The sequence below is a fragment of the Agrilus planipennis genome, unplaced genomic scaffold (genome assembly GCF_000699045.2).
Source record: "Agrilus planipennis isolate EAB-ADULT unplaced genomic scaffold, Apla_2.0 scaffold199, whole genome shotgun sequence".
Lineage (NCBI taxonomy): Eukaryota > Metazoa > Arthropoda > Insecta > Coleoptera > Buprestidae > Agrilus > Agrilus planipennis.
In genome coordinates this window covers 200,657-217,612 of record NW_020439011.1, presented here as the reverse complement: position 1 = coordinate 217,612, position 16,956 = coordinate 200,657, and the positions used below count along the sequence as shown (strand labels likewise).

The window sequence follows — 16,956 nt, the reverse complement described above, 5'->3', positions numbered from 1 at the left end:
TAAATTAGACTTTGTATCTGTAACAATCGTGAAATTTAAATGGGTGGAAAATGTTTGCAAACACCACGCGTTCTACTTTAGTAATCGGGAATCGGACATCCACATATGTTTTCATCTGTCGGACCTATGACCTCAGTTGTATCGTTTCCAACGGGGTATCGAATGACGATACTTACTTGTGTCAAAGTGTAGTTGGAAATTTTCTTTATTATTTTGAGAAATAGACGAAAAAGATCCACTTTTTTCCGTTTTCTTCATTGAAGTTCTAGAGAACGAAATACTAAAAGTATTTGGCATTGGAAAGCGATACTGAGTAGATATTTGTATTTACTTCTTTCATCCCTACTCAGGCCCCTTCAAAAACCCATAAAGGTTAATAAGGCTTATCTAAATAAGTTTTAATATTCGACTTCGATGACCGTCATCTAGGATTGGTTTTCCTCCATCGGGAAGCTCGCGAATGTACAAACACTTATCCGATGTTTCGCCAGCTGCTGTGGTTGGCATCTTCAGGGAACGTGGTGAAAGCTCAAGTTCCAGCGAAACCGCAGCTGCGGATTTTCCGTCCTCCTCACTCAGTTGTAGAGGAAAACTTTCTGTTTCCCGCGCAATTGAGTTAACGAATGCGGGTAATTGTAATGTTGAAAGTATTTTAACAGAAATAGTTTGTTTGAACAAAAGAATCGAGATGAGATATACTTAAATATACATGAGATTTGTGTATGTGTAGCGTAAAAACTACACGACTTTTTACTCCATAAATAATCGATTTGTAACATCGCATCTTCAAGAAACGTGAATTATTTTAATCGCAATTTGCAAGTCTATTGTTCGCTTCTTGTTTTTAAACTTTCGCATCTATTAAACGGTCCCTCTTTATACAGTTCCTAAATCTATCATGCAAAGTTTATGTAACAAGAAAACTGTGTAGCATCATAAATGACGATAAAACTTTCTTTAGGGATATTATAGGTACAGACAAGTTAAAAAATTTGTAGTAGGTACAACATTATTAAAGTTGAGTCAGTTGTGCTACAAACTTCGTAATTGTATTGACGTACTGTTCTTTTATAACAGTAAAAAAGAAAGCTTCATAAGATTGAATTAAAATTCTGTTAATGGGGATCATCATTATAGTAGAGTCATCAGGATACCTCTGTCCCCTTTTAACTCCCAAACAATCTATAGTTAGTAGCAAATATCAATTAGATGGCGTTAGATGACTTCCAGTGTTTCTTTTTTGTTTGGTTTTGTTCTATAACGTTGCAGCGGGCGATTTAAGATCACAGAATTTTGATCTTGCACAAGAACATTGTAAGAGCTATATTCCGACGTTTGTCGCGACCGACGCTGGTACATATGCGTCGCGTCCCGATGCGCCGGCAAAGCGCGGGTGCGCGAACTTTCCACGCGATACTCCGCATCACAATTACCACTGCTTTGCAGAAGACTGACCGTCGCAATACTGACGAGCTCGTCCCTGAAAGGATAATTTCTCGCGGTTCGCGTTTTATATACCCGAGCGACAGCCAAACGATGTCCTGTTTTCACTTTATCTTTTTTATTTTGCACAATATTACTACCTAATTCTTGGACGATAAGTTGTGTATAAGTGCGATCGTTATACTTACATACCTAAGAAAAGGTTTTCTTTAACTTTACATTTGACGAAGATAAAAAAACACTTAGCTCCATGTTTGCCAACGGATTGTTGATTTCCACGCTTCTTGTGCTTATTGGTAAGTAAACTTAAAAAGTTTTGTATGCGGAAAATTTTCGCGTGTGTGACGGTGCGACTAACGGCTTTCCTCTTTCTACTTGACTCTGAAGTTCTGTCGCGCTCAAATTTCTCGCTGCTACAATGCGGCAAAATATGTTCGCGAAGTTTTATATAGCGTCTTCTGTTTGAAACTAGAAAAGTTAACGCACTTTTCGAATGTATTTAATCGCTACTTTACTAAAATTTAGAAGACGAATCCGTTATGCATTTAAAAAAAGGAGCACCCTGCTTTATTTACTTATTAATTATCTAATTACGGACGAAATCAATAAGGGTTTCACTTACTTACAGTACAATTAAATATTATAAATACTTTCGGGATCTAGAAGAACTGATATTTACGAAAGAATATGGAGCTTTTTTGTAAGTATACAAATATGAAAATTTACGAGTTTTTTTTGTACTGTACAAAAGTTTATTTTTCGTTTGAAAGTGAACTAATTATTTTCGAATTGTCAATTTTGGATACAAATAATGCGACCCAGTTGCCTTTTGTTATCTATAAATTGAACCAAACAGCGACCTGGCTAAAATAAATATTGAACATGTAATGCTATTTTATTTCCTGTCTATTGTAAATGCAAACATGGACAGATGCCGTGGTTAGTAAAATAACTTTTGTAAATGTCAGACATGTCACGTATCTACATGGTGTTTTACTTCAAAATTGTTTGATCTGAATAAGTAGTAATTAATTACTCTTATTTTCTGTTATTACATCTAAAATTCAGATACAAGTATTTGGTCTTTGTAAGGAGTTTCTGTTAGGAAATAATTTTGATGTTCAGGCACTTTTAAGTGGGACTGTACGTACAATGTACTACATAACATCGTCAAGCAAAAGTAGAATTTTAAATTAGGTGACGATTCTGCAACAAATGACTTTTATCTACTTAATTATGATACAATCTTATCTGTAATTAAAATAGAAAGAAAGACAATTTTATTCAATATATAGTCGTTCATTATATTATGGGTGGGGTACGTTTTCTCCATAAGGTGTGGTAATACATACGTTGTGTACCTAAAACAAGTCGGAAGTCACAGGTTTTATTTATTATCAGGGCGTAATTGATAAATAATTAACTTAAAGGTTAAGAAGCAAACGTAAAGAAAATGACGCTAGAAAGGAAGGAAAAGAACAAGGGTGAATTGTTTGTAGCTTTTCAACTAAAGTAGCAACCCTTAGCGGATGACAGAAGGTTTTAGACGCAGGTGTTTAAATTTATTTTTTGCCAACCTCGTTAATTGGAAAGTAATTTTAATTAATGTCGAAAGGAAGATGAGACGTCTTCACTTTGAAATAATTTTTTATCTTGGTTGCTTATTGAGCTTCTCAGAAGTCGTGATTTAAAAATAGTTTTTCGCAATTAAATTATTTAAGAAGTAAAATGATTTAGCATTAACAAAAATATTCATTTATAAGTGTACTAATTTCATTATTAATCAATTAATTTGTGTTGGTGGTACGTTTAATTAATTAAACTTTGTAAAATATAACGACAACTGCAGTCAATTAAATAGCCATGTAAAATATTGTTTTGATACTGTAACAAGTAAATTAATATTCTCGTTCTCCGATAAAATTCATTGAATAGTAGCGAGATAGGTAACGTCTGTAGGGATTAACCGATTATATTTTACAACAGCAAAGACTTATTGTCGATAATTAAAAAATGGAAAAGCGGAATGGAGAGTATGTAATTATTATCCTTTTGCCTTTTTCTATTTAAAATTGACAATTAACAGGTCGAATGTAGATCATTGTATTACTACGTGAATATTGAAAACCGAGAGAATTCTAAAGCATAATCTCGATTTCCTGTAACAAAGGACTTCTACTATTGGTATAATATATGGAAACAATAGGTTCAGTATCATTTGAAATATGCATTTGTATTATTGAAGTTCTGTCGTGTATTCATAATACATATAATGCCACGTACGCGGCATGTTGTCAAATTGTTATTTGTATTTTTTATTTTTTTAAGTAAAATTGGAACAGAAAAAAGCGAGAATTAAAATGGAACTAGGTCGCTTTATTTGGGTAGGCATAGGCAGTGAAAATATCCACAGCGAGATTTTTCTGCAATTTGAATGAATTTATTATCGTAATCCTCCCTGCTAAACGAAAATGGAATTTGAGAGTACAAAACAAGAAAAAGTTTAACCGTAGGCTTTAACCACTATCAAGTACCTACGTACAAAAAATATATGAACCTATATCCTTAGATATGTAGTTCTACCTACAATTTCCCCGCGTATGTATGAATAACGTTTAAAGACAATTTGGTTAAAACAGAGACGGTTAGAAGGGAGGAGGTAGAAAGCTGGTAGGCTAGTTAAGGACATATTAGCTAAGTGAAGGAGAGGTAGACCTAGATCACATTATTGTTCAAAATAAGTATGAGGATGTGGGATGTTCTAGAGAAGGTTAGAAGGGAGGAGACATAAGGCTGGTAGGCTAGTTAAGGACATATTAGCTAAGTGAAGGAGAGGTAGACCTAGATCACATTATTGTTCAAAATAAGTATGAGGATGTGGGATGTTCTAGAGAAGGTTAGAAGGGAGGAGACATAAGGCTGGTAGGCTAGTTAAGGACATATTAGCTAAGTGAAGGAGAGGTAGACCTAGATCACATTATTGTTCAAAATAAGTATGAGGATGTGGGATGTTCTAGAGAAGGTTAGAAGGGAGGAGACATAAGGCTGGTAGGCTAGTTAAGGACATATTAGCTAAGTGAAGGAGAGGTAGACCTAGATCATATTATAGTTCAAAATAAGGATGAGGATGTGGGATGTTCTAGAGAAGGTTATAAGGGAGGAGGCAGAAGGCTGATAGGCTAGTTAAAGACATATTAGCTAAGTGAAGTAGAGGTGGGCCTAGATCAGATTATAGTTCAAAATAAAGATGAGGATGTGGGATGTTCTAGAGAAGGTTACAAGGGAGGAGGCAGAATGCTGGTAAGCTAGTTAAAGATATAGTAGCTACGTGAAGCAGAGGTAGACCTAGATCAGATTATTGTTCAAAATAAGGATGAGAATGTGGGATGCACTAGAGAAGGTTAGAAGGGAGGAGGCAGAAGACTGGTAGGCTAGTTAAAGTCATATATTAGTTAAGTGAAGGAGAGGTAGACCTAGATCATATTATAGTTCAAAATAAGGATGAGGATGTGGGATATTCTTGAGAAGGTTAGAAGGGAGGAGGCAGAAGGCTGGTAGACTAGTTAAAGTCATATTACCTAAGTGAAGCAGAGGTAGGCCTAGATCAGATTATAGTTCAAAATAAAGATGAGGATGTGGGATGTTCTAGAGAAGGTTACAAGGGAGGAGGCAGAATGCTGGTAAGCTAGTTAAAGATATAGAAGCTACGTGAAGCAGAGGTAGACCTAGATCAGATTATTGTTCAAAATAAGGATGAGAATGTGGGATGTTCTAGAGAAGGTTAGAAGGGAGGAGGCAGAAGGCTGGTAGGCTAGTTAAAGTCATATATTAGTTAAGTGAAGGAGAGGTAGACCTAGATCATATTATAATTCAAAATAAGGATGAGGATGTGGGATGTTCTAGAGAAGGTTATAAGGGAGGAGACAGAATGCTGATAGGCTAGTTAAAGACATATTAGCTAAGTGAAGTAGAGGTACACCTAGATCAGATTATAGTTCAAAATAAAGATGAGGATGTGGGATGTTCTAGAGAGGGTTAGAAGGGAGGAGGCAGAAGGCTGGTAGACTAGTTAAAGTCATATTACCTAAGTGAAGCAGAGGTAGGCCTAGATCAGATTATAGTTCAAAATAAAGATGAGGATGTGGGATGTTCTAGAGAAGGTTACAAGGGAGGAGGCAGAATGCTGGTAAGCTACTTAAAGACATATTAGCTACGTGAAGCAGAGGTAGACCTAGATCAGATTATTGTTCAAAATAAGGATGAGAATGTGTGATGTTCTAGAGAAGGTTAGAAATGAGGATGCAGAAGGCTGGTAGGCTAGTTAAGGACATATTAGCTGAGTGAAGCAGAGGTAGACCTAGACCAGATTATAGTTCAAAATAAAGATGAGGATGTGGGATGTTCTAGAGAAGGTTACAAGGGAGGAGGCAGAATGCTGGTAAGCTACTTAAAGACATATTAGCTACGTGATGCAGAGGTAGACCTAGATGAGATTATTGTTCAAAATAAGGATGAGAATGTGGGATGTTCTAGAGAAGGTTAGAAATTAGGATGCAGAAGGCTGGTAGGCTAGTTAAGGACATATTAGCTGAGTGAAGCAGAGGTAGACCTAGATCAGATTATAGTTCAAAATAAAGATGAGGATGTGGGATGTTCTGGTTTTAGGGAAATACGAAGATTATCTAAGTATTAGAAAGAGTGGAGGTGCGTGTCCAATCAGTTTTAAGAGTGACGACTTTATAATGATGATGATTATTGATAGGAGCATATGTCCTTCTCCATCTCTATAGTGTTAGATATTATACCAGCTTTTGACTTTCTAGTTGAACTTTTACTTAACAGATGATGGCTGGTAACTTGTCACATACTATATGCTGTGTTAAATCATTTTAGTGGACGTGGTCGTAAAATGTAGCGTTGACAATGTGGATTCTTTTTCGTAATTTTTAGAATGTAATAAATAATGATGTAGGCCTCCTCTTTGGCATTTTGTGTCACTATATATTTTTTTCTGACTTGTAAATCGTGATCTAGAAACGTATATTCTTCAGTAAACGTGTGCATGTATTTTGGTTGATCCAATTCACCTACCTATAGGTTAGACGCTATCGGAATATTTATATATATTTATGTAAACGCAATACAGTGGAAACACACATCGGATTTACGACTTTTTTATGCAGCAACCAAATCGATACATAAAATTTATGGAAAAAAATTAAACGGCTCCTAGGATGAATACAGAATTTGGAATACGAACACTTGATATCTCAATAGCACGCTACATTTATTGTAAATTTAACAACGGATTTTGTCCTTAAGCAATTTATGGAAATAGTTGATATTTATGGAGTAAACAATTTTCAATCAATTTTTTTACTGTTTCCAGACTTTTGAGCGATAGTTTTTCCAGAGTTTAGAGTGGAACTATACAAGAAAATTTTAAAATTTCGGCCACGGGAAGAAAAATTATGATATCGTGGAGTGGTGGTTGAACTCGCTCATGTATATATGTTAAATGCTTAAATGATAAAATTATCTTTTTAAAAAAATTGAACGTTTATTATTTTACGATGCACAAAATGTACAAAGTCTAGTCTAAAGCTAGAGTGACTTAACAACGACGGTTTACAACATTTTATAATCTCGGTTTTACATAGTCAGCAAAATGCTACTTTTATGTTTAGTTATATGGCTTATCCTAACATCTAACATATATATTTATAGATATATTTGAGGAGTATCTATAGCTGAAGCCCTTATTGAGTTATTTATATTAATTTAACATGTTTTCAAAAGTTACAGTTGTTAATAGATGCACTGTTTTCATTCTGATTTATTTGTGTGGGCTGTGCTAAAAGGAAGATGAGTTTCACTTTGGTTTATTGGTTCTGTTTTTCTTTCTAATTATTAAGCCGACGACGTTGTTTGAACGGAAGTGAACGATAATTTACCTTTTGTCTACCGTTTTCACAGAAACGGTTATTTGTGGAATTTTTATACTTTGAGGTAGTTTGCATTAGTTTTAACTATGAGCAAATTCATTTCTAAAATGTCAATTGATTACTTAAAAGGATATCTACTCAAGTAAAACTTTTATATATGTATTGGTAGTACACATAATATAATCCAAAAGTTCTCAATTTAAACCATTTGAAATTTGAATTTGTTTGAAGAGTCCAAATGCATTGCAATTTAACTTTACAAACTGGCTAATAGCATTTTCCTACTTTCCATTATTAATTTCAGAATGCTTTTCGAGATTTTTAGGAATTCGAAAGTTTTTCGTTTAGAGTAGGTATTAGAGGAAGTCTACTGGCCTGTGATAATTTGTGAAGCAACAGTAGACATACCTACATATACGATGTCGTTCATCTAGATGAAAGACGATCGGTTGGTTCAAAGGAGAATAGAAACACCTGTTTTTGATCTCCTGTCGCACGTACGGGAATGCCAATGTTCCTAGAGAGATAGATGAATAAACTATTTAACCTTTATAGAGAAGTTGGAAATGCCTGAAACTTGGATTGAATGTTAGATTTCGAACTAGTCATTTTCGATATATATGTATGTGCGGAATTTATAGAATTTAATTTAAAGCTGATATTGTTACTTGATGTGCAAGGGCAAAAGATTAGTATGCTTAGATTTGCAGATGATATAGCAGTATTAGCATCTAGCAAGGAGGACCTAGAGATGGCTTAAAATAAAATGGAAGCGGTACTGACAGATCAGTAGGTACTGTATGAAAATAAATAAAAGTAAAACTAAAATACTGATATGCAAGGGAAGAAAAAGTAGGGAAAGAGCGAATATAAAGATAGGAGACGAAAAATTAGAAGAAGTGGCTGATTTTAGATACCTAGGAAGTCAGATAAGTCAGGATGGAAGGAGTAGTAGGGATATAAAACAGAGGATAGCGCAGGGTCGTGTCGCCTTTAATAAAAAGAAGTCACTTCTATGCTCGCGAACGGTTAATTTAGAAATTCGAAAAAGGTTGTTAAAGGTGTATGTTTGGAGCACGACATTGTACGGGTGCGAAACATGGACAGTGGGAGCGGCGGAAAAGAAAAGGTTAGAAGCGTTCGAAATGCGGTGTTATAGGCGGATGATGAGGATATCGTGGGTAGAAAAGGTTAGAAATGAGGAGGTATTGGAAAGAATAGGAGAACAGAGGACTCTGTGGAAGTCAATAAAAAATAGGCGAGATAGGTTGGTAGGACACCTTCTTAGGCATGAAGGTCTAGTCAGAGACATATTAGAGGCAGAAACAGGAGTTAGGAGGGGTAGAGGTAGACCTAGATTAGATTACTCTTCGCAAATAGTTAAGGATGTGGGTTGTTCTAGTTTTAGGGAAATGCGAAGTTTAGCTCAGGATAGGAAAGAGTGGAGGTACGTGTCCAACCAGTCTTAGGACTGATGACCTTATGATGATGATGATGATGATTGTTACTTTGATTTGTGATGAAATTTGAAATGCGACACATTCATTCTTTTGCCGTTTCTGTGTTCGATCATTTATTTAAAGAAACTGGTCAATAATGTTGAAAATATTTTATTAGGTCTCTACGGGACACAAGCCTAATTCACAAGGTAGTAAAAATATTTGTAAACGTGCGTGGAATGGAGATTGTTTAGAGCAAGGGCCCATTCTACCATTAATAAAGAAGAGGCGTTAATAAATAAAAGTAAGTGGACATAGGTTTGAGTTACTTGCGGAAACATAGCTTACAGTTTGTTGCTTTTTTTATTTTGATATCGAGGATAAATCCCTTTCTGTTTTACTACTTTGACCGCCGCGCCGTTTTCAGTATCCAACAGTACTTGAACGGTATCACCTCGGCTTAAGTTTCTATTTTATTGGCAGTTAAACGGTATGAGCAGCAATTTTATAGCTGTAACTAATTCTGTGTTACCATAATAGTAGCTCAGCTACGGTATCTTTCATGTTAAAACGAAAGCACCTGTATAAAAGTTGAGCTAATTTTTAATTGCGATTATATTTTCACACTAGTCAACTACAGACATACATAAACCCTTGAGAGTTTATTCGTAGATAACACAACATTTACACATCCCATAAATAACAAACTTCAATTCCGTAAGGACTTTGAAGAGTCTTTTGCCTAGTGATGAGAAAGAATAGTGTTGTATGAGGCTGCATCTATTACAAGAGTATTTGCCTTTATAAGTTGTTACCCCATAAAATTTTAATTGTAGGCCTAAATACGGATCTTATATGTGTGACCGGTGTTCGCAGCCTAACTATTACATTTCTGGACTAATGATTAAGATTTGATGATTGCATTTGTGAATAAGTTTAGGATTATTGTTTTGTTACTTTTTTGTATTAGAGAAAATTCGGATGTAACGCCTAACGTCTTGGGAAACGTTTACGAAGGGCCTTTTTGTGTCGTTAGTGTAATTTTTTTTCTCTAAATTACCACGAAAACGTTTAAAGCACGCAATCGACGGTGTTTTTCTATTCGAGGCTGATATTGTTCGAGGTGTGCTTGTATATGTCAACCGGTTAATACTTCCGTGTCATTGGAGGTATCAAATATTAAAAGTGCCGTTCTTCACAGTAATAACAAGGCCCCCGGATAATAAATTCATGCGCGGCACCGTCTCATTTTATATGTATACGACTGCGGCTTGTCGGGCAGATTAATCTCTATCAATAAAAGTTCGCATTATGTACATATATATATATATATATGTACGGGCAGCGGCAACATCAGAGCTTTTTTATTCGATTCAACTCGAGATCCGGATCCGTGTGATCTTTCGTTCTTTATTAGCTAGAAAAAAACGCGAGCAAAAACAAAAATTAGGGTTGAAATGCTTACCATTGTCTTTTGTTACGATGTGTGATGGCTAATGTCTAATGATCGATCTTTTCAAATTGCTTCGGATAGGACCCCGTGAATTTTGAATTTATCACCATTATATGAACGTGAGAGATAATAAAAACTGCGAGATAATGTAGGACGGTGTGCAATTGGAAAATGGGTAATGATAATGGAAATATAGGAAGCAAAAAAGGGGTGAGCTTTTAGACGTTTTTGTTCATTATCAGTGGCGTAGTAATCGAAAATGTTATTTGAGACTCACAGGATCTTATGGTCCCATTGAAATATTACGATTATAATTGATATTGGTAAATTTTTGACAATTTTTGGAATCTTATCGTAGCTTTCGGCGGTAAGTAGCTAACTTGAAAAGATCAGCGTTGCCAGATGAATTACTTTCTTTCCTTCTTTAGTTATTCACAAGTCTTTAATGAAATTTTCAAAGTGAAAGTAACATCTAAACAACAAGAATTTGGCGCAAAAATTAAATGGTATTATAAATTACATCAAAATCGCCTTTATTTTATGGAAAATTCGGATGTGTTAGTACACATCTCTCTCCCTCTTATTTACTGCATACAGAGAAAGAGAGAGAGAGCTGACGAGGTAGATTCGATTAGTCTGCCATCTGGGGTAATTTTAAAAAGCTTCCTCTTCTATTTCTGAATGCAGGAGCCACCGCTGTTTTCTATTTGTTACATTATTTATGAAGGTCTTGTCAGAGACATATTAGAGGTAGAAATGGGAGTTAGGAGGGGTAGAGGAAGGCCTAGATTAGTAGCTCAGGATAGGAAAGTGTGGAGGTACGTGTCCAACCAGTCTTAAGACTGACGACCTTATGATAATGACTTTATTCATAAGAATGTTCTCAAGGTGTCATATCCAACATGGCAGGTAGGCGAGAAGTATTGATAAGAAAATCTGAATATATTATATTATAAAGTATATCATTTTAGTCAGTTTTACTGAATTCTTTCTTTCACTGTATCTATGATCTGATATTTGATTCTCTAGTTTCCCAAAATAAGAATTCAATATTTCTTTTGCTGGTCCTTGTTGCTTTTTATTCCCAAATTTGAGCATTTGTTTAAGGGATGGTTATAAAAGGGGGGGGGATGTCAAAGAGTTGGCGTTTGAGTCCATTACGACTTTACTACGCCACTGTTCGTTTTAAATTCCGGTCAGCATTATCTTTCAAAGGCAAAATTCAACAACTTTAGAACAATCATGGTAATGGATGCTTTTAACCAGCGCAGAGTCGTCGATTTAATGGAACTAACTGGCCATTACGTTAGACAAACAAACAAATCAAGTTAGCCAATGCACCCTTTCTGATGTAAATTATACCCGCACTTCATTTAATAATAACTGCATTAGTTTTTGTTAATCGTTTTTGTCGCATATTCTAAAACGCCGAGTTTTACAGTTTCGCTTCGACATTGTGTTTTATATCATCGATTTCTACTTCGAAACGTCTTTTTTTCGGGAAATTGGCCAAGAAAATGTATACAATAACAACTCATTATGGATGAATGAAGGTTCCTTATAGGGTTATTTTTGTTCAATAACAGCCGCATAAAGGAATGTACTTTTGCATGCCTTTATTAAATACATTGACCCATACATTCCTTTTTCAGTATTACAATAACATTGATCTACTGTATTGTGAAGCTACATTTTGTTCATTAACACTTATCGTTATATGGCTTCTATTTTTATAAAGAAACTAAATTTTGAAGACTTTAACCTTCTAATGACAGAAATCCTTTATGAACTGAAAGCATTAGTCCTACCGCATAGAAATACAATCTACTGGGAGAGTTTTCTTTGGCCATCACTTTTATTATTTTGCGAGTCCCGTATAGTCAAGCCAGCTGAGGACAATTTAACGCTCTAGTTACGGATATTATCCATCAGAGGGGGATGGTATACCTCCAGTATTTTTTTTATTTTCAAACTTGCTTAAGTATTAGCCGTTTTTCGATATGGCTTCATGATAAAACTCTCCGCGATAGTTCTAGATAATTTCTTAGTGGAAATTGAAATTCTGAAGCACCGGATTATAATAGATGTAGATAAAACTTGGCTCTGACGGTGATGTAGAAAATTTTAAAAGCGTAATAATTGTTTCTAGAAAGCAAAAACATAATCTGCAAAAAACAAACAAGGTTCTCTCATCACAGGTTATAGCTTGTTTCGTTTCTACTTTTTAAGGATTGCAGTAACTAATATGTAACGTCTAGCGACTAATTGAGAGACTGAATTTTGTCAGCGAAATAAACAAAATAAAGTAGCAGCGTGTTGAAAAATAATTTCTATTCACTGATGATTTGCGATAGTTATCACTACGTACGTATGTATGGACATGTTTAAAGATTGTTAAAACGAGAAGGTAAATATGCTGACATCCAGTTATACCACATGCGCTACGGAGGAAGTTTGTGACAAGTGACCCGTAACGTCAAATGTTTGATTAAGAGGGTGAAACAAAGGGAGAGTAGACCAGGAGGGATTCATTATTATTGGTGGCAATTCTACGTGCTCCGTACTATTTGCCAACGTGCATCCTTGGAACGATTGTGGTAATGACAGTCCTATTAATGTTATTTTGCGCGGTTAGAACAGATTGAGCAACGCTCTATAATGTTCTTGTTAATTCTCAATTGCTAATAACACAATTTGCGGAACCAATGTGGATATTGATGGCCATTAAAGACATGCAGGATCAGAATTTAATGATCTCTAGAAATACAGCAGTTGTACGGATCAACAAACGAGACGACAAACTGAGAAAATTTTAAAAACTACCTTGACCAAAATTTATAATTAATACTAGCGTAAGATACTTCGCTCCTATCGGGTGTTAACACGACTTCACACAGTTTATTATTTGATAAAAGAAAGCAAGAGGAAGCATGCTTATTTTATAGCGTTTGGTAGCATAAATAATATCGTTGAAATATTAATCAGATTGGAGGAAAACATAAGTGAAAATTACTCGAGGTGATATGTTGGAAATTGTTGAATCAAAGGAAAATGATTGTCTGGTCATAAATGATTAAAATAGTAATGGCTTTGCGCCCGATAATAATTTCCGCCTGTGCTGTATTAAAAGAAAAGTATTCATGATAAATTGAATGAGTAATGAAGTATCTGATCGAAAAATCAATATATGTATCGTATTTTCAAATTTTGAACAAGATGGAACAAAGAAATCCAATTCGAATTCATCGGTTTAGTAAAACATATACATTAAGTCTCTAGATAATAGTCAGCCAGTTTTTTGTTTCATTTAATTGTTGCGGTTTGAAATTTAGTTAAATTGGTTTGTGTTTTAGTCTGTCTCCGATTTAAAAGTGTTCGGGTAAGTGTATGCTAATAAAGTTCCTTTGTAAGGTTTCTCCTCGGGTCCTAAATCCACAAAATGCTCCAATTCTTCTGAATAAACTTCTCATATTTACCATAAACAACCAAAAACCTACTTATATCTCCTTCGCTCTTTCGATTTTTCTCAATTACTATCTTACTTCTTTTCGTTCATGGATACCCTCCATGTGAAAATCGCTTATTACTGGTAATACACACGTATTTAATGATTTTTTTTAATCTAAAGGAAGATAGGAATGGAATTAATTAATTAATTGTGCATCAAGGCTTAAGGCGACTGAGATGAATACATCAGTCGCAATTAAAAACGATAGGTACTTATCTGAACAACGGCGTTCTGTTCACCATTTACACTTACTATAGGTATTAGCCTTTGTTTCAAATATAATTAAATTGACAATGAATTACAGTCAGTGAATAACTCAATTATAATTGCCTTTGATGTTAATGGATGCAATACTTTTAATCTTTTTCTTTTATTCTGGTAGCGGATACATTTCATTCGTAACTAATACCATTACTAGGAAGAATTGTAATTTAAATATTGATTGTGAAAAGGCGGTTGTAATTATATCAAGTGTAGTTTTATGAATCGTGACACATAAAACGCGTTTTAAGGTAACAGCAAAGGTGAAAATATTGTAGCAAACGGCCAAACGTCTTTTAGGTTTTGTTGTAAACAGGAAAAAGTTTGGGTTAAGTAGTCGCCTGTTGAAAGGATCTTGAAAGCCTTTTGCATCTTGTGCTAGCTTAAAAGCAGGATCTTTTGCGACTAAAAGTATTAATTGTTGGGTTTTTTTATTTTAACAAAAAGAGAAAATCCTTTTTTCTCTATCTACTTAATATCAAGTATATCTCTGCTTAATAAAATACTTACAAATGGAAATAAAATTAGAAATTCTTTTGTATCTCTTATTATTTCTGCTTAAGCGGTTATGTCTTCCAATTTAAATTTAATTAATCCAAAACTCATCAATGAAGTTACTCAAGACAGTTGTAATCTTAATAGTAGTTAGTAAAATTTTTCAGTCATAAAGGTCTTGATAACATAAAACGCGACGTAACATGTTCATTATAAAGTTAGCCACTCCCACAGTTCTTGCCATGACTGACTGACTAAAATATTGGTGAATGGTTCAGTGGTTTCAACGTTCGGCTAGCATACGGGCGGCCCGAGTTCTGTTCTCCGTTGATTCAATGCCTTTTTTTTTTTCGTATTTTAATTACGACATATAACGAGGGTCGTAGGTTATGTAGCGGAAATACAGCCTTCGATAAATCATCAACCAAACCGATGTTGTGGCGATATACCTGCTGCTAACTATTGTATTTACTGGTATAATGTTTGTACGTTGTAAACCCCAATTTCATTCCTTAGAACCTACAAGACAAATGTGGCGATTGTCTAAATGCTTAAAGACACTTCCATTTTAGCGAAGTGTGCAAGGGAATGGTTCGTAGTTTACGGCGCTGATGGTTTTAGAGGAAATAAAAATTGTAGCTGCAAACAAGGCCACATAGAGACACTTTAAGTAAACTGTGCTTCTAAAACACAAAACATACGTTTTTCTGCGGTCAAGTCAACAATTCACTTGCAAGTATCTATGCTAGCTGACACCTTGGTACCTCACCTTTGAAAGACAGACTGCACGAACCGAAAAAAGAACCCCTTTTATAAATTATAATCGTTTGAAATACTACCTCAGGCTCCGTTGTAATAATGCTCCACGTCTACAAAGTTTTAATGACAAATGACAGTTCTTTTGTCATGTGAAATACTAGTGTAACACTGTTAAAGCCAGAGAAAGTGGAAATGGGGAAAAGATGGGTGCATTTACGCCTATTATCTATTTGCTTGATATATAGATAAAATTGTTCCTAGCATACTATCTTTCGCTTTTCTATTTTATTTTTGTTTGCAAATTAGATTTCAACTTGAGTAGGTACTTATTATAAAATTCATGAGGTGCAACCACTTTCGACTACTGTAATTCTAGAGTTTGAAGTAAAACGTTTCGTAAATTGAAAGCTGTTTTAAAGGCGTTTTCTAGTAGCTGGAGTCGATATTTTTTATTTGATGTCATGAATATAATATGTACAATCTACGCACACGCCCCATTACCTATTCTACGGCAATTTGTAAATGATTCAAATAAAGTGGTATGCAATTTCCTGTAAGGAAATTTCAACGGTCTACGTACCAATTCGCCTACGATATTACAAATAAGATAGTTAGACTTAGATAAGGTTAAAGGCTCTGCCAAACGAAGGCGGACAGTCCACGCGGGCCGAACCGCCCGGACTTTGTATACCTTACAGGGAATTGTCCATATAATCGATTAAACTCCTCCATTCCTCTGCATTCTGTCTGAGAACCCTAGGCTTCGACTTGTGCCCGCACGGATTATCCGCTTCCTGTTTGACAGAGCCTTAAGTATCTTTTGTGAGGAATAAAGGGTAGTTTTCTTGGGTGCAATGAAACGGTTTCTGAAACGACTTAAAATCTTATCGATGGTGCGAATTAATTTAACGAACCAAATGGCTTGTAATGTGTTTTATTATAATAAGACCGATCGCAAGAATCATTATTGATTGAAGTTTTAGTGTTGCCCAGGCTTTATATTTGTTGGTCGCAGAGTCGAAAAGCGGCTATCGGGCGTACTTTTTGACCAAATTTAGGATTGGAGGTCTCGTTACGTCCAAAGCTCGAAATATACCTGACTTTTCTAAGGATTTTGGACTTTATATTTCGAGCTTTGGTGGTTATAAGACGTCGAATTCTAGAAGTGGTTGGAAAATTTCGGAGTTTGCACCTAATATATTTTATATATATTATACTCGGGTGTGAAACATGGACACTGGGCGCGGCGGAAAAGAAAAGGTTAGAAGCGTTCGAAATGTGGTGTTATAGGCGCATGATGAGGATATCGTGGGTAGAAAAGGTTAGAAATGAAGAGGTATTGGAAAGAATAGGAGAACAGAGGACTCTATGGAAGTCAATAAAAAATAGGCGAGATAGGTTGGTAGGACACCTTCTCAGGCATGAAGGTCTAGTCGGAGACATATTAGAGGCAGAAACAGGAGTTAGGAGGGGTAGAGGTAGACCTAGATTAGACTACTGTTCGCAAATAGTTAAGGATGTGGGCTGTTCTAGTTTTAGGGAAATGCGAAGTTTAGCTCAGGGTAGGAAAGAGTGGAGGTGCGTGTCCAACCAGTCTTAGGACTGACGACCTTATGATGATGATGATGATGATATATTATACTGCATAGTAAG

The 16,956-nt window shown here is 35.3% G+C and overlaps 1 protein-coding gene across 1 annotated transcript in view; it reads left to right on the top strand.

Moving 5' to 3' along the window:
• Positions 1-1,434: 1,434 nt before the first annotated feature.
• Positions 1,435-16,956, top strand: part of LOC108741291 — a 131,439-nt gene continuing 115,917 nt past the window's right edge. The window contains exon 1 of the mRNA XM_018476046.2: positions 1,435-1,739. Within this exon, the coding sequence (XP_018331548.1) occupies positions 1,694-1,739 (46 nt within the window). The 5' untranslated portion in view covers positions 1,435-1,693. The remainder of the gene's footprint in view (positions 1,740-16,956) is intronic.